General features: G+C 52.3%; 3 protein-coding genes and 1 long non-coding RNA gene across 7 annotated transcripts in view; 3 read left to right on the forward strand and 1 right to left on the reverse strand.

Moving 5' to 3' along the window:
• Window positions 1-4,804, forward strand: part of AKT2 (AKT serine/threonine kinase 2) — a 54,801-nt gene extending 49,997 nt beyond the window's left edge. For all 4 annotated transcript variants that reach the window (XM_060185956.1, XM_060185957.1, XM_060185958.1 and 1 more), the window contains exons 11-14: window positions 126-340; window positions 698-785; window positions 881-983; window positions 1,564-4,804. In XM_060185956.1, coding sequence (XP_060041939.1) covers window positions 126-340; window positions 698-785; window positions 881-983; window positions 1,564-1,643 — 486 coding nt within the window. In that variant the 3' untranslated portion in view covers window positions 1,644-4,804. The remainder of the gene's footprint in view (window positions 1-125; window positions 341-697; window positions 786-880; window positions 984-1,563) is intronic.
• The window catches only part of LOC132536823 (uncharacterized), a 298,410-nt gene that overhangs the window by 56,566 nt on the left and 216,458 nt on the right, over window positions 1-25,386 (reverse strand). The window lies entirely within an intron of this gene.
• On the forward strand, window positions 9,465-24,132 carry CCNP (cyclin P). The gene is made up of 7 exons (XM_060185965.1): window positions 9,465-10,894; window positions 13,901-13,990; window positions 14,068-14,223; window positions 15,103-15,261; window positions 15,393-15,544; window positions 16,788-16,961; window positions 24,050-24,132. The coding sequence occupies exons 1-6, from the start codon at window positions 10,625-10,627 to the stop codon at window positions 16,951-16,953; spliced, it is 993 nt and encodes a 330-aa protein (XP_060041948.1). The 5' UTR covers window positions 9,465-10,624; the 3' UTR covers window positions 16,954-16,961; window positions 24,050-24,132.
• TTC9B (tetratricopeptide repeat domain 9B) lies at window positions 22,931-25,164 on the forward strand. The gene is made up of 3 exons (XM_016195253.2): window positions 22,931-23,510; window positions 24,050-24,232; window positions 24,940-25,164. Exons 1-3 carry the CDS (start codon window positions 23,096-23,098, stop codon window positions 25,035-25,037), a joined length of 696 nt encoding a protein of 231 aa, XP_016050739.1. The 5' UTR covers window positions 22,931-23,095; the 3' UTR covers window positions 25,038-25,164.

Genomic DNA, 25,386 nt, shown 5'->3' on the forward strand with positions numbered 1-25,386 from the left:
AGCCAACGTCCCCTCAGCCTCCTTAGCCATCTTCCCCCACACCAGCCTCAGAAGCCATGCCCCCTGCCCAGTCCCCCTCAGCTGCTCAGCCAGAGACGTGCCCCCCACTGCCCCTCCCCACGCAGGTGCTGGAGGATAACGACTACGGCCGGGCCGTGGACTGGTGGGGGCTGGGCGTGGTCATGTACGAGATGATGTGCGGCCGCCTGCCCTTCTACAACCAGGACCACGAGCGCCTCTTTGAGCTCATCCTCATGGAGGAGATCCGCTTCCCACGCACGCTTAGCCCCGAGGCCAAGTCCCTTCTGGCCGGGCTGCTCAAGAAGGACCCCAAGCAGAGGTGAGGGCTGGCATCCGTTCTGCCCTACCTCTGATCACTCCCAGCCAGCACCTCAGGGATACTGGATACTGCCTGCAGGGGTGCCTGTCTTCTGCTTGTGCTTTGTGGGGGCGCGGGGTACACAGGGAGAGTGGTAGGTGGCAGGGCCAGAATGTGACAGTCGACTGCTGAGCCCCCCATCCCCACCCCTCCAAGTCAAGTTCTGGTCTTGGGGATCCAGGTTGTGGTCAGTCTCCCTGGCTTTGACCCTGGGCGCACACACCCCCTCCCTGAGCCCCGTCTGTCCACTGTGAAGTGGTGGGCTGTGGGCAGGACGGCTGGGAGTGGTGGGTGCTCACTGAGGCCGTCTCTGTCCAGGCTCGGCGGGGGGCCCAGCGATGCCAAGGAGGTCATGGAGCACACGTTCTTCCTCAGCATCAGCTGGCAGGATGTGGTTCAGAAAAAGGTGAGCCCCTTGTCCCCCAGAGTCTGGCCCTGGGGGCGACTATGGCCGAGGCCTCCCATCTGCAGGGTTGTGAGCTGGGCTCTTCTCCTCCGTAGCTTCTGCCGCCCTTCAAACCTCAGGTCACATCTGAGGTCGACACAAGGTACTTCGATGATGAGTTCACCGCCCAGTCCATCACAATCACACCCCCGGACCGCTGTGAGTGCCTCAAGCCTCCTGGAGGGTGGAGGACTCCCCAAGCCAGTTCTGCTGTGGGAAGTGAAGTGAACAGGCTATATTGCTTGAGTTCTTCCAGTCCCATGCTGGACACCAGGCTCTGGTGCAGACACAGTGGTGATGAGACAGCCCTGGTGCCCTTGGGGAGGCGATCCATGAGCCTAGTTTAGGGGGCACAGCCTCAGAGGTCAGGATCCCAGGGATAGGGGAAACCCAGAAGAAATGCTTGGCTCAGCCTGCAGGTCAGGGAGGGCTTCCTGGAGGAGGAGACATGGCAGCTATGACTGGTTCTTAGCAGAAAGATCAGCCTGAGGGACACCCAGAAATGGGGACATCTCAGAGGTTAGGATAGGAGAGGGCAGAGGGCATTGAGCCCAAACAGGAGGATCTGGGGACCCATGTAGAGAACAAGAACTTGTTGCAGGGCAGCAGTGAAAGATGCTGTGTAGAGGAGGGACGGGCACCCTGGCTCTAGAAAACCCTCCACCCCCAAAGCTGTGTGTGGAGTGAGTGGGAGCTGGGCTGTGGGCTCGCCCCAACTTCTCCCCACCTGCCCCCACAGATGACAGCCTGGGCTCCCTGGAAATGGACCAGCGGACCCACTTCCCCCAGTTCTCCTACTCGGCCAGCATCCGAGAGTGAACGGCGCCAACACCTCAGGACGCACACACAGCTGCCAGCGCCACCGAGGGCTTCTTTCTTTTCTTTTTTACTTTTTATTTTGCCTTTTTGTTTGTGTCCTCATCCCTCACCTCCCCACCCCTCACTTCCAGTTTTTCTTCAGCCCTCTCCGCGCCCCCTCAGCGGCCCCTGCCTTCATCCCGTGCTGCCCTCACCTCTGTGCCCAGATGTGGATTTGGGGGATCCACCACCTGCCCCAGAACCAGGCCTCTGGGCAGTTGGCGATTCCAGTTTTTAATCAACACGAGTCCCAGGGAGGGGCTCCTTGAAGCCCCAGGGCCAGCCTGCCCTCGGCCGCTCTCGTCCACGCCGCCTCATGGGATGTGGCTCCCAGTGGACAGCGCCTGTGCCACCTCGTGTCCCCACCGTGAGGCTCCGGGGGCCTGGTGCGGGCAGTCAGCCCCTCTCCTCACAGGGGCAGCAAAGCAATAATGTCCAGAGACGGGCAGAGACCTTGGGACACTGTGGGCTGGGGGTCCAGAGCCCCCTCACATGGGTGGAGACAGGCTCCTGTGGGGAGTAGGGGGCCCAGGACACGGGCTCTGCCTCCTCCCCACACCCTGGCCCCGTGCCTTACTAGGGCTTCCTGCCAGCCAGCCTTACCTCCTGCTGGACCCCGGGCCTGGCCCTGACCCCTTCTGCAGATGGGGGCCAGGATCACCCCCTTCTCTCTGCTTGGGATGGAGGGGCGCCAGCCTCGGCTGTTACACATCTCGCACCGAGACAGTATTGGGCCCCATAGATGTGGGTCAAGGATGGTTTAGGGGTGGGGGTCTCTGCTGTGTTCTAGGGTGGGAAGCCTCTGAGAAGGGAGGCCCCCAGGGCCCCTCCCCCCTGCCCCCTCCTTACCCTCCGGCCTCATGTTCTGCAGCCTTAAGGTGAACATGTGTCAGTGCTATGGCACAAGCGTGGGTGCCTCTGACTGTTGTGTCCATGGGCGTCCCTGTGTCTGGGACGCGATGCACATGGGGTGTGCGTGCGTGTGTGTACGGTGTGTGTGTTGGGCAGATGTCCGGCCTCGAGTGTGCATGTTGTGTGTGGGCTTGGGCCCATCCCCGGCCCGAGCATTTCATCCCGTGGTGGTGGGAGGCTGGCCTAGCTGGGAAGTCACACCTGAGGGCCACTTGCTGCCCAGGCTCTCCTCCCCACCCCCAACATCTCCAAGTGTTTGGATTTGGTTTTTGTGGTTTTGATCTCCCCACCCCACCTCTTGTACAAGTAGCTGACAGGAAGACATCATGGGGTGGAGTGGGGCTAGGGTTGGGGTGGGTGGGGTAGGTGGGAACTTTTTTCCTTTTTTGTGTGTGTATGTCATTCATCTGACAATTCTCCCTCCATCCCCCTCCCTTGCCTTTCCCATTACTTCTATTTGTACGGTACAAGCAATAAAAAAAAAAAAAAAAACTTGTTTCAGACCGGTATCCCCCCACCCTGAGCCTACACTTGCTTACAGTCGGACTTCTAGCATCAGCTGCCTCCAGTTCCTGTCCGTCTGTTCACAGGGTCTGTCTGTCTGCACCGCACCCCCCCCCCCTTGGGTGAGGTGGGTGAGGACAGAAGTTATTGAATTGGGAAGGGCCCCCGGCCTGGGCTGGGGGAGGGCCAGATCACCCCAGGCCCTTGGCAGCTGTTCAGGCAAAAAGGTGGGGTGACTGGACAGGAAGGTGGAATGAGAGAGTGGGTTCACTTCAAGTGGGCTTTGAGCCCTAGGAAGGAGGAATGCTGCCTTCACCCCCCCCTTTCCCCACACTAAACTGAAGGTCCCACATTTGAATACAGAACCCTTGACATAGTCGGGGGTTCGTGGTTGCTGTCAGCTGGGAACTTGGTCACAATGGGAGGAGTCCTGTCCCCTTTACTCCAGAGTGCCCTGACTGAGTCACCATCTCCCCCAACCCCTTTCCAGATGAGGAGACTGAGCCCTGGCAGAGGTGAACTTAGCGCCAGGCCATGCCAGAAGGTGTTCCAATACCACACACACAGTCTGAGGAACCCCCTCTCCGATTTTTACTTTTTTTATACTTGAGTATTTTCCAGGCATCTATCCCTATGTATGTGTGTGTATATAGATATATGTGGACATATATTTGCTAGGGCAGAATCTGAGAGGGGAGCGGGAGATAGAGCGGAAGCTAATGAGAGACACCTGCAGACCTGCTTTACTGCTTGAGAAGCTTCCCCCCTGTAGGTGGGGAGCAGGGGCTCTGAGCAGGGTAACGTGCGCTCAGCCAGGTGTGCCACCGGCCCCCTCAGACTCTTGGGATCTTAAAGTGAGGGCGTTGGAGAAGGGAACCGAGTCTAGAAGTAAGCTGTAGCTACAGTTACTATTCAAGGAGTAGTTTAGACTTTATTGTGTAACTTGAAAAGCATGGACATGAGGTGACAGCAGGAAAAGCCCATTTATTTTGGGGAGCTCCTTGAGGTCATTGTTGCCTCTGGGTTTCCAGTGGTTCCAATGGGTTCTGCAGTCTAGGTCCCCTCCCCCCCAGCCAAATTACAAGCATTTACTTTGTTTCCAGATTTTTTTCCTGCTACCAACAGTATAATAATAAAGTTCAGTGATCCTTACCACGGTTGTCTTTTTTTTCTTTTTTTTTTTTACCTCCAGGGTTATTGTTGGGGCTTGCTGCCTCCACTCGAATCCTGCTCCTAGAGGCTATATTTCCCCTTTTTGTTGCCCTTGTTGTTTTATTGTTGTGGTTGTTATTGCTGTCATTGTTAGATAGGATAGAGAGAAGTCGAGAGAGGAGGGGAAGAAAGGGAGAGAAAGATAGACATCTGCAGACCTGCTTCACCACTTGTGAAGTGACCCCCCGGCAGGTGAGGAGCAGGGGGCTCAAGCCAGGATCCTTAAGCCGCTCCTTGCGCTTTGTGCCATGTGCACTTAACCTGCTGTGCTACCGCCCAACCCCCTTTTTCTTTCATTTTTCCCCCCCTAAACCAGTGGCTTATGGTGGTGCTGGGCATTGAACCTGGGACATTAGAGCCTCAGGCATGTCTTATGCATCACCACCGTTCTGTGTACCTAGCCAGTGCTTGTGCTATGCGTATTCTACATTTTCAGGGGTACTGGATTTTAATGTGTCGCGTAACTTTCCAAATAAAGTCGTGATTTTTTTTTTTTAACCACCAAAGATATCATTAATCCCTCTGCCTGCACAACAACTCCATTGCTTCTTGAGTTTTTTTGTTTGTTTTTACCAGAGCACTGCCCAGCTCTGGCTTACAGTGTGTTATGGGGGATTGAACCTGGGACGTTGAGCTTGAGAGTCAGTCTCTCCCTCTAGCTTTAATTTTGAAATAATGCAGACTTGTTGAAAACTTGGCAACTTTCAAAAATGGGATTGAAGCGACTCCAGGACTAGGCAGCATGAGCTTGAAGCATCTTGTGATCCCTGAAATTAAGAACCTGAAGGAAAAACAACCTCACTGGGGCCTGCTAAAGAATTCAAGAGCCAGATGAAATCTTTCAAAGGCCAAAGCTGAAAGCAATTGGAGCAACAAATAGATAGGACTATACCCAGGGGCCAGCTGGTGGTACACCTGTTAAAAGCATATGTTACAATGTGTACGAATCCGAGGTGGGGGGGGGGGAGAAATTGCATGATGGTCATGCAAAGAGAGCTCATGCCTGAGGCTCCAAAGTCCCAGGTTCAATCCCCCCAAACCACCACAAACCAGAGCTGAGCAGTGCTGTGGTGCTGTGGTCAAAAACAATGTGTAAGAGCCCAAACTCAAGCCCCCAGCCCCTACCTGCAGGAGGAAAGCTTCATGAGCTGGAGCAGTTCTGCAGGTGTCTCTCAATATATATGCTTTCTTTTCAATTTCTGGCTGTCTATCAAAGATAATAAAAGAAATTAAAAAAAAAACTATACCAAAATGTTTAAGTGGGTCCGGGACAGTGAGTCTGCGATGCTGAAGGGCTTGAGGTCCTATGTTCAATCCCTAGACCACAAGCCAGAACTGAGCAGTGCTTTGATAAAAATAAAACTGAAAAGTGGGTCCATACTGGGAACAATTATTTATAAATTCCAGATAATTCCTATAGATGCTGTATTTGTAAGGGGTGGGGCATTCAAGCTTCCTTACATGTGGGCTGCAAATCACTTCTTGCAAAGATTGTGTGTGTGGCGGGGGGGAGGGGGGCTAGCTCACTTGGATAGGGCATTGCTTTGCCATCTGCATGACCCAGTTTTGAGCCTGGCTCCTTGCTGAAGGAAGCTTCGGTGCTGTGGTGTCTCTCTCTGCTGCTCTGTCTCTAAAAGAAACTAACGAAACACAGGGGCCAGGCAGCGGCACACCTGGTTAAGCACTCATTACAGTGTGCAGAGACCCAGGTTCAAGACCCTGGTCACCTGCAGGGGTGGTAAGCTTCATGAGTGGTGAAGTAGGGCTGCAGGTGTCTCTGTCTCTCCCTATCTCCCCCTCTCCTCTCAATTTCTGTCTCTACCCAGTAATAAAGAGGAGATGGGTCTGGGGGAGTGTCTCCCACGGAGAAACCTCACTAGACGATCAGAGGCAATATGAGCAGCTGCGTCATGTGTCAATGCTGTATGATAATTAGCGGGCTCTTTTTGTTTTGTTTTTGCCACCAAGGTTAACTTTGAACTAGTCAAGAGAAAACAGATTCCAGCTTAGGGCTGTTTTACAAACTACTTAACCAGGAACTCTCAAAACTGTTAAGGCCTACAAAGGCAGTTGAAGTCACCTTCACAACCAAGAAAAGCCTTAGGACTTTGGGGAGATAGCATAATGGTTATGTAGAAAGTCACAGACTAAATCCTTGGTACCACCATAAGCCAGTCCTGAGCAAATCTGGTAAAAGGAGGAAAAGCCTTTGGAGTATATTGGCGCTGGCAAGCTAGTTCGCCTGGGCTGCCGGCCAGTGGAGTAACTAGGTTCAAGCCTGGCCCCCAATGCACTGACAGGGAGCTTCAGGCTGCGGTGTCTTCCTGTTTTCTCTGTCTCCGTCTGAAAAAGCCTCGTGAAGCCCCAGTGACAACAAATACTGTAAGCTTTTCCTACCTTAAGGCTTTTACTAGTTATTCCTGCACTTGGAATAACTTCCCCTCTTCATTCCTAGCTCCTCTTTTATAGTCTCAGCTCAGGGAGGCGGGCGACCCGAACTGCCCCTGCGGCTACAGACAGACTATGACCCACATAGTCAACGACTGCCACCTCTCCAGATTCAAAGGAGGTCTCGAAACTTTACATCAGGCTCAACCTGACGCTGTTGACTGGCTACGGAAGAAGGGCAAACGCTAGAAGAAGGGAGGCGGGCGGTAGCGCAGCGAGTTAAGTGCATGTGGCACAAAGTGCAAGGACCGGCATAAGGATCCCAGTTCAAGCCCCTGGCTCCTCACCTGCAGGGGAGTCACTTCACAAGAAGTGAAGCAGGTCTGCAGGTGTCTCTCTTTCCTCCACTCTGTCCCCCTCCCCCCCCCCCATTTCTCTCCTATCCAACAATGACAACAAGAATAAGTATAATAAAACTACAAGGGCAACAAAAGGGAATAAATAAACCAAAAAAAAAATTTTTTTTTTAAAGTTTCAGTTCCAACATCACCTCAGAGGGGCCCTTTTAGACCATTGTATCAGTCATATCTAGACTGCTGACTCATTCTTTGAACACATGTATTGCGTGTGCCAAGTCCTGTTTCTGTCACTGGGTCACTGGGAATATAGCAGTGTGTGTGTGTGTGTGTGTGTGTGTGTGTGTGTGTGTGTGTGGTGGGGGGCAGCCCTCAGGTCCTCGCTGCCCTCTGGAGCTCACATTGTGACTAGGAGGGAGAAAGAAAAAATGTCTGAGGGATCTCTGCAGTTCTGGCAGTGGGAGAGAGTGAGTGCAAAGGCCCTGAGGTAGGTGGAGTGTCTGCAGTGGGTGGAGATGAACCCACAGGGCAGGATGGCTGCAGAGGAATGTGGGAAAGGAATAGGTTAGTTCAGAGGGAAAGGGAAACTAAAGGGACATGGAAGACATGGAGTTCTGAGCAGAGGCTGAGTATGACCTAACTTAGGAATGCTTGGGGTCCTGTCTGCATGCATCTGAAAAGCAGAATGGCAGGGAATGGGAACAGAAGCCACTGCCCTCATCCAGGTTCTTGTCCCGTTCATTTCAACTGAAGAGTTGGTTAACACAGGTTCGGAACCTCAGATGTATGAGGATTTATAGCTCTCCTTTCTCCCTCTCCCTCCACTCTCAATTTCTGTCTATCCAATAATAATTTTTTTTTTAAGTGGCCAGGCGGTGTCACACCTGGTTAAGCGCACACACTGTAGTGTGCAAGGACTGGAGTTCAAGCTGCTGGTCCCCACCTGCAGGGGGAAAAGTTTCATGATTGATGACGCAGGGCTGCAGGTGCCTCTCCCTCTCTATCGCCCCCTTCCTCTTGATTTCTCTGTCTATCCAATAATAATTAAACAACATTTTTTTTTAGTTCTCCTGCTTTGAGTTTTTACTCTCCTAAACCCTATGTTGTTCACTAAGCAAATAGTCTCATAAAATCCTCAGTACAGAGGGGGAAAGAAAGAAATAGACACCTGGGAGTTGGGCGGTAGCGCAGTGGGCTAAGCGCACATGGCGTGAAGCACAAGGGCCGGCAGAAGGATTCCGGTTCGAGCCCCTGGCTCCCCACCTGCAGGGGAGTCGCTTCACAGGCGGTGAAGCAGGTCTGCAGGTGTCTGTCTTTCTCTTCCCCTCCTCTCTCCATTTCTCTCTGTCCTGTGCAACAACAACGACAAAACAAGGGCAACAAAAGGGGAAAAAAGATTTAAAAAAAGAAACAAAAGGGAAAATAAATATTAAAAAAAAAATTAAATCCTCAGGACAGGCTGGGTGCTGTTCCATCTGGTTGAGTGCACACATTACCATACATAAGACATAGGTTAAAGCATCTGGCCCACAGCTGCAAGGGGGAGGGGTGGTTTCATGAATGGGTGGAGCTGTGCTGCAGGTATTTCTCCTTAACTCCCCCACTGCTCTCAGTTTCTCTCCTGCAGCATAGCTCCACCATTTTCCTAGGGCGGGGGGGGGGGGGGGATAGCATAATGGTTATGCAAACAGACTCTCATGCCTGAAGCTCCGAAGCCCCAGGTTCATAAACCAGAGCTGAGTAGTGCTCTGGTAAAAAAAAAAAAAAAAAAAAGTCGGGGGGCACCCTGAGAGCCAAATGGAGGGGAGAGGAGAAAAAAATCAAAGTGGGGTTCAGGTGGTAGAACAGCAGGTTAGGCGCACATGGCATGACATGCAAGCAAGGACCAGCATAAGAATCCAGGTTCAAGCCCCCGGCTCCCCACCTGTAGGGGGATCACTTCACAAATGGTGAAACAGGTCTGTGGGTGTCTATCTCTTCCCTTTCTGTCTTCCCCTCCTGTCTTGATTTCTCTCTGTCTTGTCCAGCAACAAAATGGGAAAAAATGTCTTGGCAGGAGCATTGGATTTGTAGTGTAGGCATCAAGCCCCAGCAAAACCCTGGAAGCAAAAAAAAGTATTTTATTATTTTAAAATATTTATTGGGGGGGGGGGTGTCGGGCGGTAGCACAGTGGGTTAAGCACACTGCGCAAGGCGCAAGGACCAGCAGAAGGATCCTGGTTCGAGCCCCCCCCCCACCCCCCCGTCTCCCCACCTGCCGGGGAGTCACTTCACAGGCGGTGAAGCAGGTCTGCAGGTGTGTGTCTCTCCCCCTCTCCGTCTTCCCCCTCCTTTCTTCATTTCTCTCATATCCAACAATGACAACATCAATAAGAACAATAATAACCACAACAAGGCTACAACAACAGGGCAACAAAGGGGGGGGAGTGGCCTCTGGGAGCAGTGGATTCATGGTGTAGGCACTGAGCCCCAGCAATAACCCTGGAGGCAAAAGGAAAAAAAAATTATTGGATAGACATTGAGAGGGAATGGACAGATTGGGAGAGACACCTGCAACATTGCTTCACAGCTCATGAAGCATAATTTTTTTTTGTATTTATTAGAGACAGCCAGAAATTCACAGGGATGGGGAAGATAGATACCTGTAGCCCTGCTTCACCATTTTTTTTTTTAATTTCCTTCTTTTTAAACCTTCCTTCTTTTTGGAGCCTCAGGCATAAGGTCTCTTTTTGCATAACCATTATGCTATCTACCCCTGCCGCCATTTCTAAGTCACACCTAGGTGTCTATTACTACTACTTTTTTTTTTTTTTTTTTAAATTCTGCTTCACCACTTGTGAAGCTTTCCCCCTGCATGTGGGAACCGGGTGCTTAAACCTGGGTCCTTGCACATTTGTAACCTGTGCTCAACCAGGTGCAGCACCACCCGGCCCCCTTTCGTGAAGCCTTTGCCGCGCCCCCCCCCAAGCTGGTGATGGTCAGGCCCTTGAACCTGGGTCCTTGCACATTGTAATAGGTCTCTTATCCGGTGTGGTACCACCAGGAGGACCCTTAAATCCTCAGGACAAAACCTATTAGCTAAGTGGTTGTTTTTTTTTTAATGTTCTATTTTATTGGATAGAGAGAAGGGAGTGATAGGCTCCTGCAGTACTGCTTGTTGAGCTTCTGCCCTGCAGGTGGGGTCAGGGGGCTTGAACCAGGGCTCTTGAGTATGGCAACCTGTGCATTCAACCATGTGCGTCACCATGAGGCCCTTATGTTGGCTAAGTTTTGATAAAACCCCTGCTTTATCTGTGAGGAAAGCAAGTTTCAGAGGTGCTAAATTCATTCACTTACTCATTCATTCACTCACTTCAATCAGTCAGTCCAATGACAAGAAGGGAGAGAAAGAACCAGAGCATATACAATACTAGGAATCAAACCAAGCAGCCAGCTTTGTTTTTCAGAGCCAGCCTGTACAGCGCTCAGCTTTGCTTTGGCACCAGCAGTGTCCTTGCACAGCGCGCATGCGCCAGATACATTTAAAGCGCCCGCCGGAAGCTGCAGCGCCTGGTTGCTCCAGTCTGGACGATGCTGGTGAGGGGCAGGAGCTGGGGCCCCGCGCCTGGTTGCCTCCATCTCCAGGCGCTGACCTCTAGCCTCTCTTCCTTGCAGAATCCATCTGCCTCCTTAAACCCAGGGCCCCTTGACCCCCCGGGCCCCGCTTGCACCTGCGGTTCCCTCGAGGTCCCAGAGAGGCAGCGGGGGCCTTGCGCACCTCCTGGGCTGGAAGAGGCGTTGAGCGCGCTGGGACTGCAGGGAGAACGCGAGTATGCGGGGGACATCTTCACCGAGGTCATGGTGAGCACAGCCCTCAGCGGGGACCCCCGGACCCGCTCATCCAGGAGGGCAGCAGCGGGATTAGGGGCCCATGAGCCTGAAGCTGCCCGCCACCCCCAAGCTTTTCCCGCTTCTACCTCGCCAGCCTCAGCTCTCACCTGTCCCCATCATTTTTTTCCCCATCATCCCGTCACTAAAGGTCGCTGTCCACATTGTCATCCCCACAAATAACCACCATAGTCCTCCAATTCTCTTGAAAATGGGTTTACTGGGAGCCGGGCGGTGGCGCAGCGGGTTAAGTGCACATGGTGGAAAGCGCACAGCCGACATCAGGATCCCAGTTCAAGCCCCTGGCTCCCTTACCTGCAGGGGGTTTGCTTCACAGGGGATGAAGCGGGTCTGCAGGTGTCTGTCTTTCCCCCTTTCTGTCTTCCCCTCCTCTCTCGATTTCTCTGTTTTATCCAACAACAACGACAACAATAATAACAACTATGATAAACAACAAGAGCATCAAAAGGGGGGAAATGGGCTTATTTTCATTATTTATTTTTAAATTTATTTTTTTAAATAATATTTATTCCGTTTTGTTGCCCTTGCTTTATTGTAGTTATTATTGTTGTCATCGTTGTTGGATAGGACAGAGAGAAATGGAAAGAGGAGAGTGAAGACAGAGAGGGGGAGAGAAAGACAGACACCTGCAGATCTGCATCACCACTTGTGAAGTGACTCCCCTGCAGGTGGGGAGTCAGGGGTCGAACCGGGATCCTTACGCCCATCCTTACTCTTTGCACCACCTGCGTTTAACCCGCTGCACTACAGCCGAACTCCTCATTATTTACTTATTTGCCAGAGCCCTGCTCAGCTCTAGCTGATCGTGGTGCCTCAGCGTCTTAGGCATGAGAGACTCTTTGCATTAACCATTATGTTACCTACTGCCCTCCCCATCCCTTCACTTTTTGTTTTTTTCTGTCCACTCAGCTGGGCAGTCTCTGCTGCTGCTCCCAGTGCTCCCATCTGCAGCAACCCTTAGAGTGGGGTTGGGGGGGGGGTCTTCAGTTGTATCCGTTTAACAAGTAGCAAGAACCTGTTAACAAATAGGAGCACATTCTCATCCCTGGAGATGCCTGAGGGACAAGGCTGATCTCACTGTGGAGAGAGAAGAGAGGCGATAATCCCAGGAGGGCTGCAGAGACTCAAGCCAGGTAGTGACAGTCCTCACCCAAGCTGTGTGAAAGGACACTATTGAAAGAAGTGCTGTAGCAGTGACGTTATTTAACAAACACCTGTGACAATGTCGGGACCCAGGGTCTCTATTAAGAGCCGAGACAGAGGGGCCGGGTGGTGATCCACCCGGTTGAGCACACATGGTGTTCAAGGACCCAGGTTTGAGCCCCTGCTCCCCACCTGTAGGGGGCAGGCTTGCAAACGATGAAGCAGGGCTGCAGGTGTCTCTCTCCCTACTATCTGCCCCTACCTTCTTGATTTCTCGCTGTCTCTATCCAATAAATAACAAAGATAAATAATTTTTTTAAAAGACCTGAGGCACAGCCTGGACTAGGCAGAAGGCCTTGCCCTCTGTGTGCTGCCAATCTAGTGGGATAGGCAGACAAAAGACTTGGGGGAGCACTGGGGAACACCAGACTGGAAACACTAAGAGAAGGGAGATAAAGTGACAGAGGGTAGGGTGCAGGCAAGAGTGGAGGAAGTCAGGGAAATACTAGTTGAGGGCCAGCAAGCTAATGTTTCTGTAAAGACTCATGCCTGAGGCTCCAAAGTTGTAGGTTCAATCCCCTGTGCCACCATAAAACAGAGCTGAGCAGTGCCTGGTAAACACACACACAGTGCACCTGTTTTGTCATGCATGCTTAACTCTGGCTTACAGTGGTGCTGAGGACTGATTGACTCTAGGACCTCAGAGCCTCAGGCATGAAAATTGTTTTGCAAAACCACTATGCTTTTTTTTTTTAAGCTGAGATTTGAGTGACTGGGGAGGAGTGGGTCGTGCTAAGAGCTAAGAAATGACCGCTTATTTCAGTAGAGGGACCAATGCAGAAGTGGAAAAGCCCTGAGGTAGGGGAGAACTTGGCAGAGTCTAGGGAGTAAAAGGTGGCCGGTATGGTTGAATGTACTTTGCGAGGCAGGAGAGATGGAAGAAGTGAGGTTGGAGAATGGGGGACTGGGACTGAGGAAGTCAGAGAGGAATTAGGATTGTCTTGGGGGTGGGGTGGGGATGACGTCACAAAAGGGTTTAAGCTGGGAAGTTCCTTCATCAGGTTTGTATTTATTTATTTATTTTGCCTCCTGAGTTTTTGCTGGGGCTCAGTGCCTGTACCATGAATCCACTGCTCCTGGAAGCCATCCCCCCCCCCTTTTTGCCCCTGTTGTTGTAGTCTTGTTGTGGTTATTATTGTTGTTGTTGATGTCGTTCGTTGTTGGATAGGACAGAGAGAAATGAAGAGAGGAGGGGAAGACAGAGAGGGGGAGAGAAAGATAGACACCTGCAGACCTGCTTCACCGCCTGTGAAGCGACTCCCCTGCAGGTGGGGAGCCCGAAGCCACTCCTAGTGCTTTAAGCCACGTGCGCTTAAACACGCTGCGCTACCGCCCGACCCCCAGGTTTGTGTTTATTTTTAAATGTATGACCAATTTTTGGATTGAGAGAGAATGAAAGCCAGAGCATACTCTGACATATGAAGCGGCAAGGGATCCAACTCGGGACCTTATACATGATGTCCTCACTCCTCTCAAGCCACTCCGATTTGTATTTTAGGATAGGCTGAGGGTTAGTGACCAGGAGTAGGGTCTGGAAACCCCCGCGGGCAGGGGGAGGCCAGTGGCCAGGGAGCCTGCCAAAATCAAACTCGTGGGGGGGGGGGGCGTTGCACGGGGACAAAGAACATTTGGAGCACTTGTGGCACCTGTGCGAAGTTGAAGGGGAATGAGAAGGCTGCTGCCCGCGGGGTTGGAGCTCAGGAGGGAAGCCGAGGCACAGGTGTGGAGCGTGAGACCGCCCCTGCCCCGCCCCAGGTGTGCCGTGCACTGCCCCGCAGAGCCCTGCCCCGCACCGTGACCCCGGAGATGCGCGCGCTGGTGGTGGACTGGCTGGTCCAGGTGCACGTAGGTACAGGGCAAGGGGCGGGCCAGGGCTCGCATCGCTGTCTGGGAGCCCAGCGGTCACCCGTGCCCTTTCCCAGGAGTACCTGGCCCTGGAGGGGGACACCCTGTACCTGACTGTGCACCTGCTTGATTCCTACCTGAGTGCCTGCCGCGTGCGCCTACGCCACCTACAGCTGCTGGGTGTGGCCTGCCTGTTCTTGGCGTGCAAAATGGAAGAGTGTGTGCTTCCTGAGGTACTTACGGGGTGGGGCTTGCGTGGGTGGTGGAGCCATAGGCGCATGTTGAAGACCTACTGTGTGCGGAGCGAGCGCCTATGCACTCTTGGTATCCCAGCACATCTGTATGAAGTGGGGGCTTCCATAGTGTTCCTCTAGCAGAGGACACTGAAACCCAGAGAGTAAGCTATCTGGCATAATATAAACTTGGGATTTGACCTCAGTCAAGAATTTTCAGTAATGGTTGCCCACATTAGAGTAATTATAGGAAATACACACTAAGGCAGGGGTAGATAGTTAATGGTTGTGCAAGTAAACTGGCATGCCCGAGGCTTCGAAGTCCTAAATTCAATCCCCGACACCACCATAGGCCAGAGCTGACCAGCGCTTTAGTTAAATAAATATATATATATTTTTAAAAAAAAACACCACTAACTCAGTATCTACTCAGAATATCCGGCAGCAGGAGGGTGTAATATCCCAGTTTAATGGATGAAAAACCGAAGTCTCGGGAAGATTTGGTCTATGTCGACCTAGTGGGGCAAACAGCGTTTGAACTCACAATAAAAAAAATTATTTATTAAATAGAGACAAGAGGGAAGTGGGAGATGACAGCAGCAGCACTGCTTCACCGCTTGTGACACATTCCCCGTGTAGGTGGGACCTGGAGGCTTGAAATCCGGTCCTTGCGCATTGTAACGTGCACTTAACCCGGTGTGCCACTGCCTGGCTCATTTTTTTTTTTAAGATTTTATTTTACTTTATAGGAATGAGAAAAATGGCCTCATTTAGAAGCCAGGAAACAGAGGCCCAGAATGAGGGCTGAACCGATCAATCCCAGGCAGAGCAAAAAGAGTCCAGGTTCCCACTCGTCTCTTTTTCCTCCTCCTTATGCAGTCCACCTCCCTCTGTCTCCTGGGGGCCGGATCCTACTCTCGGGTTGAACTTCTGCGCGCGGAGCGCCGCATCCTGAGCCGGCTGGGCTTCCGGTTGCACCACCCCGGCCCGCTCCTTTGCCTCAGGCTACTGGCTGCGCTGGCAGGGAGCAGCCCGCAGGTGGGCGGGGCCTATAAGAACGAGGCGCGGTCTGTGGGATGGGGCGGGGCCGATAGTGAATGGGCGTGGCCCCGTGTTGTGGGTTGGGGTCTTGTGGATGGGGCGTGGCCTGACGGCTTCTGGGGCCTCAGGTGCTGCTCCTCGCCACCTACTTCTTGGAATTGTCCCTGCTGGAGGCCGAGGCCGCTGGATGGGAGCCCGGTCGCCGCGCGGCTGCGGCGTTGAACCTGGCTCACCGCATGCTCGATGGGACGGTCTCTGCGCCTGAGCCAGCGCTTTACAGGTAAGACCGTTGCGAGGGACTTGTCTTCTTGCATGCGTCATTACCTTTTCAGAGAATGTGAGATGTGACCTTGTGTGTGAGAGAATGAGAGCATACATAGGCTTTGGGATGAACTTCATTTGTCTGGAGATTCTGTTGAGAATAGGGTATCTAGAGATTTGCCCCAGGGTGCACTTTAGGCCCAACTTAGGCCAAGAAAATCTACATTAAAGGGGTAAGGGGGCTACACCTGGTGGTACACCTGGCTGAGTGCACATGTTGCAGTCCACAAGAACCCAGGTTCAAGCCCCCAACTGCAGGGGGAAAGCTTTTTTTTTTAAAATATTTTATTTATTCATGAGAAAGATAGGAAGAGAGACAGAACCAGATGTCACTCTGGTACATGTGCTGCCAGGGATTGAACTCAGGACCTCATGCTTGAGAGTCCAATGCTTTATCCACTGCACCACCTCCTGGACCACAGGGGGAAAGCTTTGCGAGTGGTGAAGCAGTGCTGCAGGTGCCTCTCTCTCTCTCTCTGTCTCTCCCTTCCCTCTCAGTTTCTTTCTCTACCCAATGAATAAGTGTTTTTAAAATTATCTAAGGGGGGGAGTCGGGCTGTAGCGCAGCGGGTTAAGCGCAGGTGGCGCAAAGCGCAAGGACCGGCATAAGGATCCCGGTTCGAACCCCGGCTCCCCACCTGCAAGGGGAGTCGCTTCACAGGCGGTGAAGCAGGTCTGCAGGTGTCTATCTTTCCTCCTCTTTGTCTTCCCCTCCTCTCTCCATTTCTCTCTGTCCTATCCAACAACGACAACAACAATAATAACTACAACAATAAAACAAGGGCAACAAAAGGGAATAAATAAATAAAATAAATATTTTAAATAAAAAAATTTTTTTTTAATTATCTAAGGGGGGGTTGTAAAAATGAGAGACCATCCAGACTCTGTTCCCCTTCTGGCCCTGAATGCTGTGTTCCTCTAGCCACTAGAGCCCTCACCTCCCTGTTGAGCATGCCAGCTGGAGGTAGGATGCGTCTTCTCTCCTAATCCGCGCTCCCCGGGATGGAGCTGGATGTCTGTCCATCCTCAGCCCCACTCCTCAAGGGTCTTGGCTCTCCCCTAGAATTGGGGGGCCACCTCCTTGACGCCATACTGCGGCCACTGTCTAGATGACAGGTCGTCGAGCTGCGTGTACAACCTGTACAGAACCCGGGGACCATACCAGCATCCCCACCCTCGGTTTATCCATCTCCCCGCCGCAGCCCCGCGCAACTGGGTCCGCTCCAGAAGTGCATGGTCCGCGCCGCTCTGCGAGGCCCCTGGCCTGGCCGCGCCGCTGTCTTCCTCAAGTACGGGCGCCCCCAACTCCAACGCACCAGCCTGACTGCCGCCCAGCTGCTCCGCCACCCCCAGCCCGGGCCTCCTTGAACCCCAAGGTCCGATAAAAACAAAAACACCTTGTGTGTGTGTTTGTCTTCCATAATAAAGCTGCTTTTAATTTGAGCGCCAGCTATCCCATTGGTTGGCTTCCGACCATTCTCGCTGATGATTGGTTGCTTCTTGGGACTTTCCTCTCTGATTGGATGTTTTCACCGCGGCCCTTTGTGGCAACCTGCGAGTTTGAAACTTTTCCGCGAGGGGGCGCCAGCGGACTTGCGCGAGCGACCCTGGGAGCGGAAAAAGCGGGTCAAGGCGCGAATGAGGCTATGGACGTGCTGAGAGGGGCTGCGCCAGTGCAAACTCAATGATCCTCGGTCTCGGAGCTGGGAATACACTGGGAGGGGGTGGCATCTGGGAAAACAAGAATACCCGCTCCAGTCACGAGGAAACCTGCCTCTCTGTTGCCAGATTTTGTTCAAGTGAAGCTGAAAATCTGCAATTCCATAAATATCTCTGCTCTTATACATTGGCGGCCAACTGGATATTTATAAACGGCTGCACAAGCATGTCATGTATGCGGGTCTGTGAGAGTTTTTTTTTTTTTCCCTTCCCCCGAAGCACTGCTCAGCTTTATGGTGATGCTGGGGATTAGACCTGGGAACCTTCAGTGCCTCAGACATGAAAATATTTTTGCATAACTTTTATGCTATCTCCCCAACCAGGGTCATTCCTTTGTGATAGAAAGAATAAAGCTTTAGGACACTGCACAATACATAGTAGGTTGGCACTGACTGAGTCTTGACAGAACTGTGGATAAATATAGTTATCTTTTTTTTTTTTGCCTCCAAGGTTATTGTTGGGGCTCGGTGCCTCCAACTGCTCCTGGCTGCCATCTTTTTCCCATTGTTACTATTATTATTGCTGCTGCTGCTGTTGTTGGATAGGACAGAGAGAAATTGAGAGAGGGGAAGATGGAGAAGAGAAAGATAGACACCTGCACAACTGTTTCACCGCTTTTGAACTGACCCTCAGGCAGGTGGGGGGGGGCTTGAACTGGTATCCTTGCGCTTTGCACTATGTGTGGTTAACCCAGTGAGCTACTGTTTGGCCCCCAGTTATCCCTTTCTTAACAACCCCTACGCCCCCCCCAACACCTAGTCATTTACTAGGTGCTCAGACTTTTTTTTTTTTTTTTAACTAGTGTAACATTCAGCTCTGGCTTATGGAAGGACCAGTGATTTAACTTGGGACTTCTGAGTCTCAGCCTATAAGTTCTGTTGCATAAACCACTGCACTACCTCCCTGGCCCAGAATCTGTTTTATTATTTTTTAATATAGAGACAGAAATTGAAAAAGGAGGGAGAGGCACCTGCAGCAGTTGCTTCATCACTGATGAAGCTTCCATTCTGCAGGCAGGGGCTGGGAATTTGAACTTAAGTCCTTACACATGGTGACATGCACTCTACCAAGTGTTCCAGCACCCAGCACCCCAAAATGTTTCACATCAGTGGATCTCCACATTTTAAAAAGATTTTATTAATGAGAAAGATAGGAGGAAAGAGAAAGAACCAGCCATCACTCTGGTACATGTGCTGCCAGGGATTGAACTCAGGACCTCACGCTTGAGAGTCCAATGCTTTATCCACTGCGCCACCTCCCGGACTATGGATCTCCACATTTTAAATGAAAATAGAACACACCCTATGTGCAAGGTGATGACCACACTGCTCTAGAATTCAACTCCAGGAATATGAGATATAAAAAATTATTTATTGGATAGAGACTGAGCAATCAAGAGGCAAAGGAGGCTGGGGGGGGAGAGAGAGAGACATCTGCAGCACTGCTTCACTAACCATGAAGCTTCACACCAACTGGGGACCAGGGGCTTGAACAAGCACCCTTGGACATTATAACATGATGCTCAACCAGGTGCACCACTGCCCAGATACCAGGAATATGATTTTGTTTTTGTTTTTGCTTTTACCAGAGCCCTACTCAACTCTGACTTATGGTGGTGTGGGGGGTTGAACCTAGGACTTTGGAGGCTCAGGCACAAGAGTCTATTTGCATAACCATTATGCTGTCTACCCCCGCCTGAATATTTGGAAGGTGCAGAGATGAGGACACTTCCATCCTTGGGGTGTTCAAGGTTGGAGAAGCATTCGTGGGGGAGAGATTCACTCAGCAAAGTACAGTAAGAGAAGCAGAGGCTGTTGGGAGGGAAGGAACTGGTTTTGGGTCTTGGAGCCTCGAGGGGGAAGCACTGTGGTAGAAGTAGGGAGGAGATGAGAGTGGAGATGTCAGCTTTGGGCTGAGACCCTAGGTAGGGCCTTGTGGGTGTGTGGTGATGCATGAAAAACATCCATGTACTCACTGGCTCGTTCTACAGCTATATCTGGCTGCTGAGTCAGCCAGGCCCTTGTATTTAATACCAAGGTTCCTGTCAAAGCTGATAGAAAACACTGGTTGCTAGTTACCTGCCCCTCTTTTTTTTTTAAGCTGGGGGCTCATACCTGCATAATTTCCCTGCTCTCAGGTGAAATTAACTTAAAAATTCAGATAAAGGGATTCGGGCGGTAGCCTAGCAGGTTAAGCGCATGTGGTGCAAAGCTCAAGGACCGGCTTAAGGATCCCGGTTCGAGCCCCTGGCACCCCACCTGCAGGGGAATCACTTCACAGGCGGTGAAGCAGGTCTGCAGATGTCTTTCTCTCCCCCTCTCTATCTTTCCCCCCTCTCTCCATTTCTCTCTGTCCTATCCAGCAACGATGACATCAATAATAGCTACAACAATAAAAACAACAAGGGCTGTCGTATGCTTTACATTGGTTTGTTCTAGCCCTCCCCCCGCCAAGAGAATTGGGTCAGTCCTGCTAATTTCGCGGGTCCAAGGAACCCTGAGAGAGGGTTCCTGAGTTCCAGAGGGAGAGTGAGAGAGTTCCACAGTTGGAGGGTTGAAGAGTTGCAGAGTTAGAGAGTTCCAGAGTTCCGGAGTAAGAGAGAGTGCCAGAGTTTGAGAGTTCCAGAATTGGGGAGAAGTGCCAGGGTTCCTGAGTTACAGAGTGAGAGAGTGCTTGCGCCGCCGCAAAGAGACAGCAGAGTTCTATTTGGTGATTAGTTTGTCTTAGTTTATGAATCGTTGTTCCTGAATAAAGAAATACAGCTTCCCTGCCCAGCTGTTGTCTCCGCGTCTCTGTTACCCGCCGTGAAGCCAACCCGCCCGGCTGGAGCCACCGAATTTTAACAACAAAGGGCAACAAAAGGGAGTAAATAAATAAATAAATAAATAAATTCATATAAAGAGGGAGTTGGGTGGTAGCGCAGTGGGTTAAGCACACGTGGCGCAAAGCGCAAGAACTGGCACAAGGATCCCTGTTCGAGTCCCCGGCTCCCCACCTGCAGGGGAGTTGCTTCACAGGCGGTGAAGCAGGTCTGCAGGTGTCTGTCTTTCTCTCCCCCTCTCTGTCTTCCTCTCCTCTCTCCATTTCTCTCTGTCCTATCAATGACAACATCACTAACAACAACAATAGCTACAACAATAAAACAAGAGCAACAAAAGGGAATAAATAAATGTTTTAAAAAATATTCAGATAAAGAAATACATAAGTGATCCAGGAGGTGTCACAGTGGATAAAGCCTTGGGCTCTCCAGCATGAGGTCCTGAGTTCCCGGTAGCACATGTACCAGAGTGATGTCTGGTTCTTTCTCTTCTATTTTTCTCATAAATAAATAAATAAATAAATAAAATATTTAAAAATATCTTTAAAAAAAATAGATGAGAGGGCCAGGCTGTGGAACATCTGGTAGAGCATACATGTTACCATGCAGGACTTTGGTTCAAGCCCCCACCTACAGGGGAGAGGGAAGTTTACCAAGTGGTGAAGCAGGTGTTTCTCTTTCTCTCTCCCTCTCTACCCTTTCCCTCTCTATTTCTCTGTCCCTGTCCAAAATAAATAAAATATTTTTTTAAAAAAAGATATGGGGGGAGTTTTTGCTGAGGAGGCAGTATAATCTACAAAAGACTTTAAGCTTGAGACTCTGAAGTCCCAGGTTCAATCCCAGTACCACTATCAGCCTACTCTCGTATCTCACTCGTTAAAAGTGTTTTTTTGGGGTCAGGTGGTAGAATAGAATAGAATATCTATAGGTAATAGAATATCACTTGAAGGGGGCCAGACGGTAGCACAGCGGGTTAAGCGCACATGATGCAAAGCGCAAGGACCAGAGTAAGGGTCACTTATTGGCTTTGCTGCTGGTTTTACTTCCTAGAAGTGAGGTTGATGAGGGTAAAAAGCAGATGCCTCTGGTCCACAGAGCTATTCTTCCCCCAGAAAGCCTTCACTTACCAGTCCAGCCCTCCCCCCAGTCCTCTCAGCCTCTTTTGCCTCCCTCATCCATTTATTTATTTGTTTGTTTGTTTTTATTGCCACAAGGGTTATCTCTGGGGCTCAATGCCTGCATGATGCATCTACTGCTTCTGGTGGCCACTTCTTTTCCTTTTTAAAAATATTTACTTATTTCCCCTTTTGTTGCCCTTTGTTGTTCTTTTATTGTTGCTGTAGTTATTATTGTTGTTACTGATATTGCTGTTGTTGGATAGGACAGAGAGAAATGGAGAGAGAAGGGGAAGACAGGGGGAGAGAAAGAGAGACACCTGCAGACCTGCTTCACCGCCTGTGAAGTGACCCCCCTGCAGGTGGGAAGCCAGGGCCTTGAACTGGTATCATTAAGCAGGCCCTTGTGCTTTGCACCATGTGTGCTTAACCCATTGCACTACCGCCAGACTCCCTCCTTTTCCTTTTTAAAATTCTCCCTTCCTCCCTCTCCCTCTCACCCTTCCCCTCTTTTCTTCCCCTGAGCACTTCTCAGCTCTTGCTTATGGTGGTCCTGGGGATCTAATCTGGGACCTTAGGTGCCTCTGGCATGATAGACTTTTTGTATAAAATTATGCTATCTCCCTAGCCCTGCACCCCCTTTTTTTCCTCTCTCTTTATTCTTGTAGCTGGAGATAGAAATTTAGAGGGAAGGGGGAGATATAGAGGGAGAGAGAATGACACTTTCAGCACTGTTTCACCTCTTGTGAAACTTCTCCCCTGCAGGTGGGGACTGGGGGCTTGAACCTAGGTCTTGGTGCATAGTAATGTGTGCACTCTACTGGGTGACCCAGCCTGCAGCCCCCTTCCTTGACCTGACCCCTCTCCCTGTGCCTTCCAGTTTAGGCCCCTGGACTGTGGCTGGGCACTGGATTTCCCTCCACCACACCACAACCATCCCCACCCACATATTCAACCCCTGCTGTGTCCCAGTATCAACCAACCCATAATTGGCATGGAGGCGGGGGGGGGGGGGAGGCAAAACAAAAAGCTGTGATTATTTATTGCATAAAGAAATGAGCTTCAGGGGCCAGGTGGTGGCTCACCTGGTTAAGCACTTACATTACAGTGCACAAGGACCCAGGTTCAAGCCCATGGCCCCCACCTGCAGGGGAAAAGCTTCACAAGCGGTGAAGCAGGTCTGCAGGTGTCTATCTTTCTCTCCCCCTCTCTGTCTTCCCCTCCTCTCTCCATTTCTCTCTGTCCTATCTAACAAAGACGACATCAATAACAACAAAAATCACTACAACAGCAATAAAAAAACAAGGGCAACAAAAGGGAAAAATAAATAAATAAATATAAGAAATGAGCTTCAAAATTATTGTCCCATAGTTTCAGGTAGTTTAGGTGCTGTGTCTTGCCCCACAGTGAGTGGGGGTGGGGGGTGAGGGGAGAAATGCAGCGATTTGGATCTGAACAGCTTGAGTCCATAGCCTTTGTTCTTAGCCAGTAAGCCAAATGCCTGGTGGGCTGAAAACCAGCTTTCCACGAAGTTGTTATCTTCCTGCTCATTCCCCCGGACTTGTCCTTTCCTTCTAGAAAGCTTTGGAGGCGCTGGGCTTAGCGGGGAGAAGAGCAGGCAGGGAGGGTGGGAAGCGCGAAGGGAGTGGGAAGAAGGGAGAGGCCCTGGAGAACTGGAGAACTAGGACCGGGGTTCAATTTAAAGGAGCCGGCGAGGAAGTCTTGAGGGGTTTCTCTACACCCATAGGGGGCAGCTGGAGTCGGCTGCTGCGGTGGTGCGGGGGCGGAGAAAGGGTGGGGACGGGCCCCGCAGGGGGCGATGCGGTAGCTGCAGCGGCGGCCGCAGGAGTTTCCCACAATGCAGCGCGGCGCGCTGTCCCCGGTGCTGATGCTCAGCGCTGCCCCGGAGCCTCCGCCTCGCCCGCCTCCAGCGCTCTCCCCGCCGGGCCCCGGGCCCCGCCATGGCTCAGCCCGACCGGGTCCCGCCGCAGAGCCGTCGGGGGGACTGGGCGCAGCGCTCGACAGCAGCCTACGGACCGCCGTGGCATTCAAGGCGGAGGGCCAGCGCTGCTACCGGGAGAAGAAGTTCCGGGAAGCCATTGGCAAGTACCACCGGGCGCTGCTGCAGCTGAAGGCGGCGCAAGGGGCCCGCCCCGGGGGGCTGTCCGCCCCCGCCCCCGGGCCCGCCGGCAGCCCGGGCCCAGCCCGCCTGAGCGAGGAGCAGCGGCGCCTGGTGGAGAGCACGGAGGTGGAGTGCTATGACTCTCTTACGGGTACGGCCGTCGAGGCGAGAGGGGCTGTGTGTGTGTGTGTGTGTGGGGGGGACGGACAACCCGAAACCAGAGGGGGGTGGGGGTGAGGGACTGGAAGGGTGAAGGTCCAGGGCTGTGGTCTTTACCTGTGTTCAGAAGGGGTGGTGGAGTGTGGCCTGAGAACCTGACCAAGGAGAGAAGTTGGGGGTGTTGGTGAACCCGGGGGTGGCAGGAGTTAGGGTGCAGAAAGAGACTTGGGAAAAGCCCACCCGGTGACCTAAAGTTAGATAAAATCACCCCCTGAATCCTTCCATGCCCCTCATCTTACTGCACCCCCGGGGAGCCTCCCGGTTAATGGCCCGAGGGCGCCTGAGTGTGCGCGCGCGCGCCTTGCGCCCTCTAGCGGCGGCGTAGATCGGTGCTGGTCTGATGAGCGGCGCCCCGGGAGCCTAGGGCAAGGGTGGGGGTGCCCTCTTGTCTTAAGACCAGGCTCCTAAGGTTCAGGCGAGGTCCAGAGGTGCGGGCGGGCTCTCAAAGCACTGGCCCCGACGCCCCCGCAGCTTGCCTGCTGCAGTCGGAGCTGGTGAACTACGAGCGGGTGCGCGAGTACTGTCTCAAGGTGCTGGAGAAGCAGCAAGGCAACTTCAAGGCCACCTACCGCGCTGGCATCGCCTTCTACCACCTGGGTGACTACCCCCGTGCATTGCGCTACCTGCAGGAGGCCCGCAGCCGGGAGCCCACAGGTGAGGGGCGCTGAGAGCCAGGCCTGGGGGGAGGTGTGTCTGAGTGGCAGGGTGGCTTCCACTGGGGGCTGCCCCCCTTCCCCAAGGTTTCCCTTGCCAGACACTGGCTCACCTGTCACCAGATGCCCACTCACCTACTGCTCCTTTCCCCTCCCTGCTGCTCAGATCTGCTTACTCATAAACTCTCTCATTCATCTAAACTTGAGGAGCATTTACAAGGAAGCAGAGGCCAGGGTGGAAAGCAAGTGTAAATTGGTGGCTGGGTGGGGAGCTGCTAGCAGAGCTGGGCTGTGTGTTCTTACTTAGACAGACATGGTGCTCAGTTTTGTATGAGGGTTCCCAAAGAAGGGAGCACAACAGGTGCTGCAGGGCACTGGACAGTGGGAGCAGAGACAGTCGAGCTTTCTGGGAAGCACTGTGCCAAGAGCAGACTCCACTGCCGGCTAAGCAGAAATGTGACAGGAGCCTGCAATCACAGCCTTCCTGGCAGCAGGCACAGCTCAGCAAGTGTGGAGCGTGGAGGTGTGAGGTGCCCCAGCTCAGCTTGTTGTGGCTGGGGCTCCAGCAAACCAGCTGGGTGTATGTGTGGTGGTGGTGGTGGGGTCTACCAGGGCTGGGGAGTGTGAGGTGTGAGATGTGAGCTGGAGTGGCAGATGTCACCAGCCACCCCAGGACACCCAGCTGACGTCCTGGCCGCCTCCCCGCAGACACCAATGTCCTGCGCTACATCCAGCTGACGCAGCTCAAGATGAACCGCTGTAACCTCCAGCGGGAAGACAGTGGGCCCCGGGATGCCATTGACTGAGGCCAAGCTGGGGGCACTGTCCCTACTGCCCTCCTACGCCGCCCAACCCCCCACTGCTCTTGCCTCACTGTAGGGCTTCCCTGACTCTTTTGTCTGTTGGTAAAGCACTTGTCACTGGTGACTGTAACTGCTTTGTGTGGTGTTCTTATGGGGACCAGGGAAGGGACATGACCTTGAGTGTCACCTCCTGCCTTGACATCCAGAGAAGCCTAAGGGGCTGGGCCTGGGCAGGGGAAGGACACACAGCTGAACACAGTAGGGGGGCAGGGGTTACCTTTAATTCTGCATTTTGTGCCAATCTCCTGTGATGCCCTGTCCCTGAGTATTCCTGCCCACCCTCCCCCCCTGC

The sequence above is a fragment of the Erinaceus europaeus genome, chromosome 2, assembly GCF_950295315.1.
Source record: "Erinaceus europaeus chromosome 2, mEriEur2.1, whole genome shotgun sequence".
Taxonomy (NCBI): domain Eukaryota; kingdom Metazoa; phylum Chordata; class Mammalia; order Eulipotyphla; family Erinaceidae; genus Erinaceus; species Erinaceus europaeus.

Excerpts from the sequence above, each read along its gene's own strand:
- TTC9B (XM_016195253.2), top strand. The coding sequence starts at position 23,096 with ATGCAGCGCGGCGCGCTGTCCCCGGTGCTGATGCTCAGCGCTGCCCCG. Across the intron at positions 23,511-24,049 it reads GTGCTATGACTCTCTTACGG|CTTGCCTGCTGCAGTCGGAG; the intron begins GTACGGCCGTCG and ends ACGCCCCCGCAG. Across the intron at positions 24,233-24,939 it reads CCGCAGCCGGGAGCCCACAG|ACACCAATGTCCTGCGCTAC; the intron begins GTGAGGGGCGCT and ends GCCTCCCCGCAG.
- CCNP (XM_060185965.1), top strand. The coding sequence starts at position 10,625 with ATGCTGGTGAGGGGCAGGAGCTGGGGCCCCGCGCCTGGTTGCCTCCAT. Across the intron at positions 10,895-13,900 it reads ACATCTTCACCGAGGTCATG|GTGTGCCGTGCACTGCCCCG; the intron begins GTGAGCACAGCC and ends GCCCCGCCCCAG. Across the intron at positions 15,545-16,787 it reads CCTGAGCCAGCGCTTTACAG|CCCCGCGCAACTGGGTCCGC; the intron begins GTAAGACCGTTG and ends TCCCCGCCGCAG.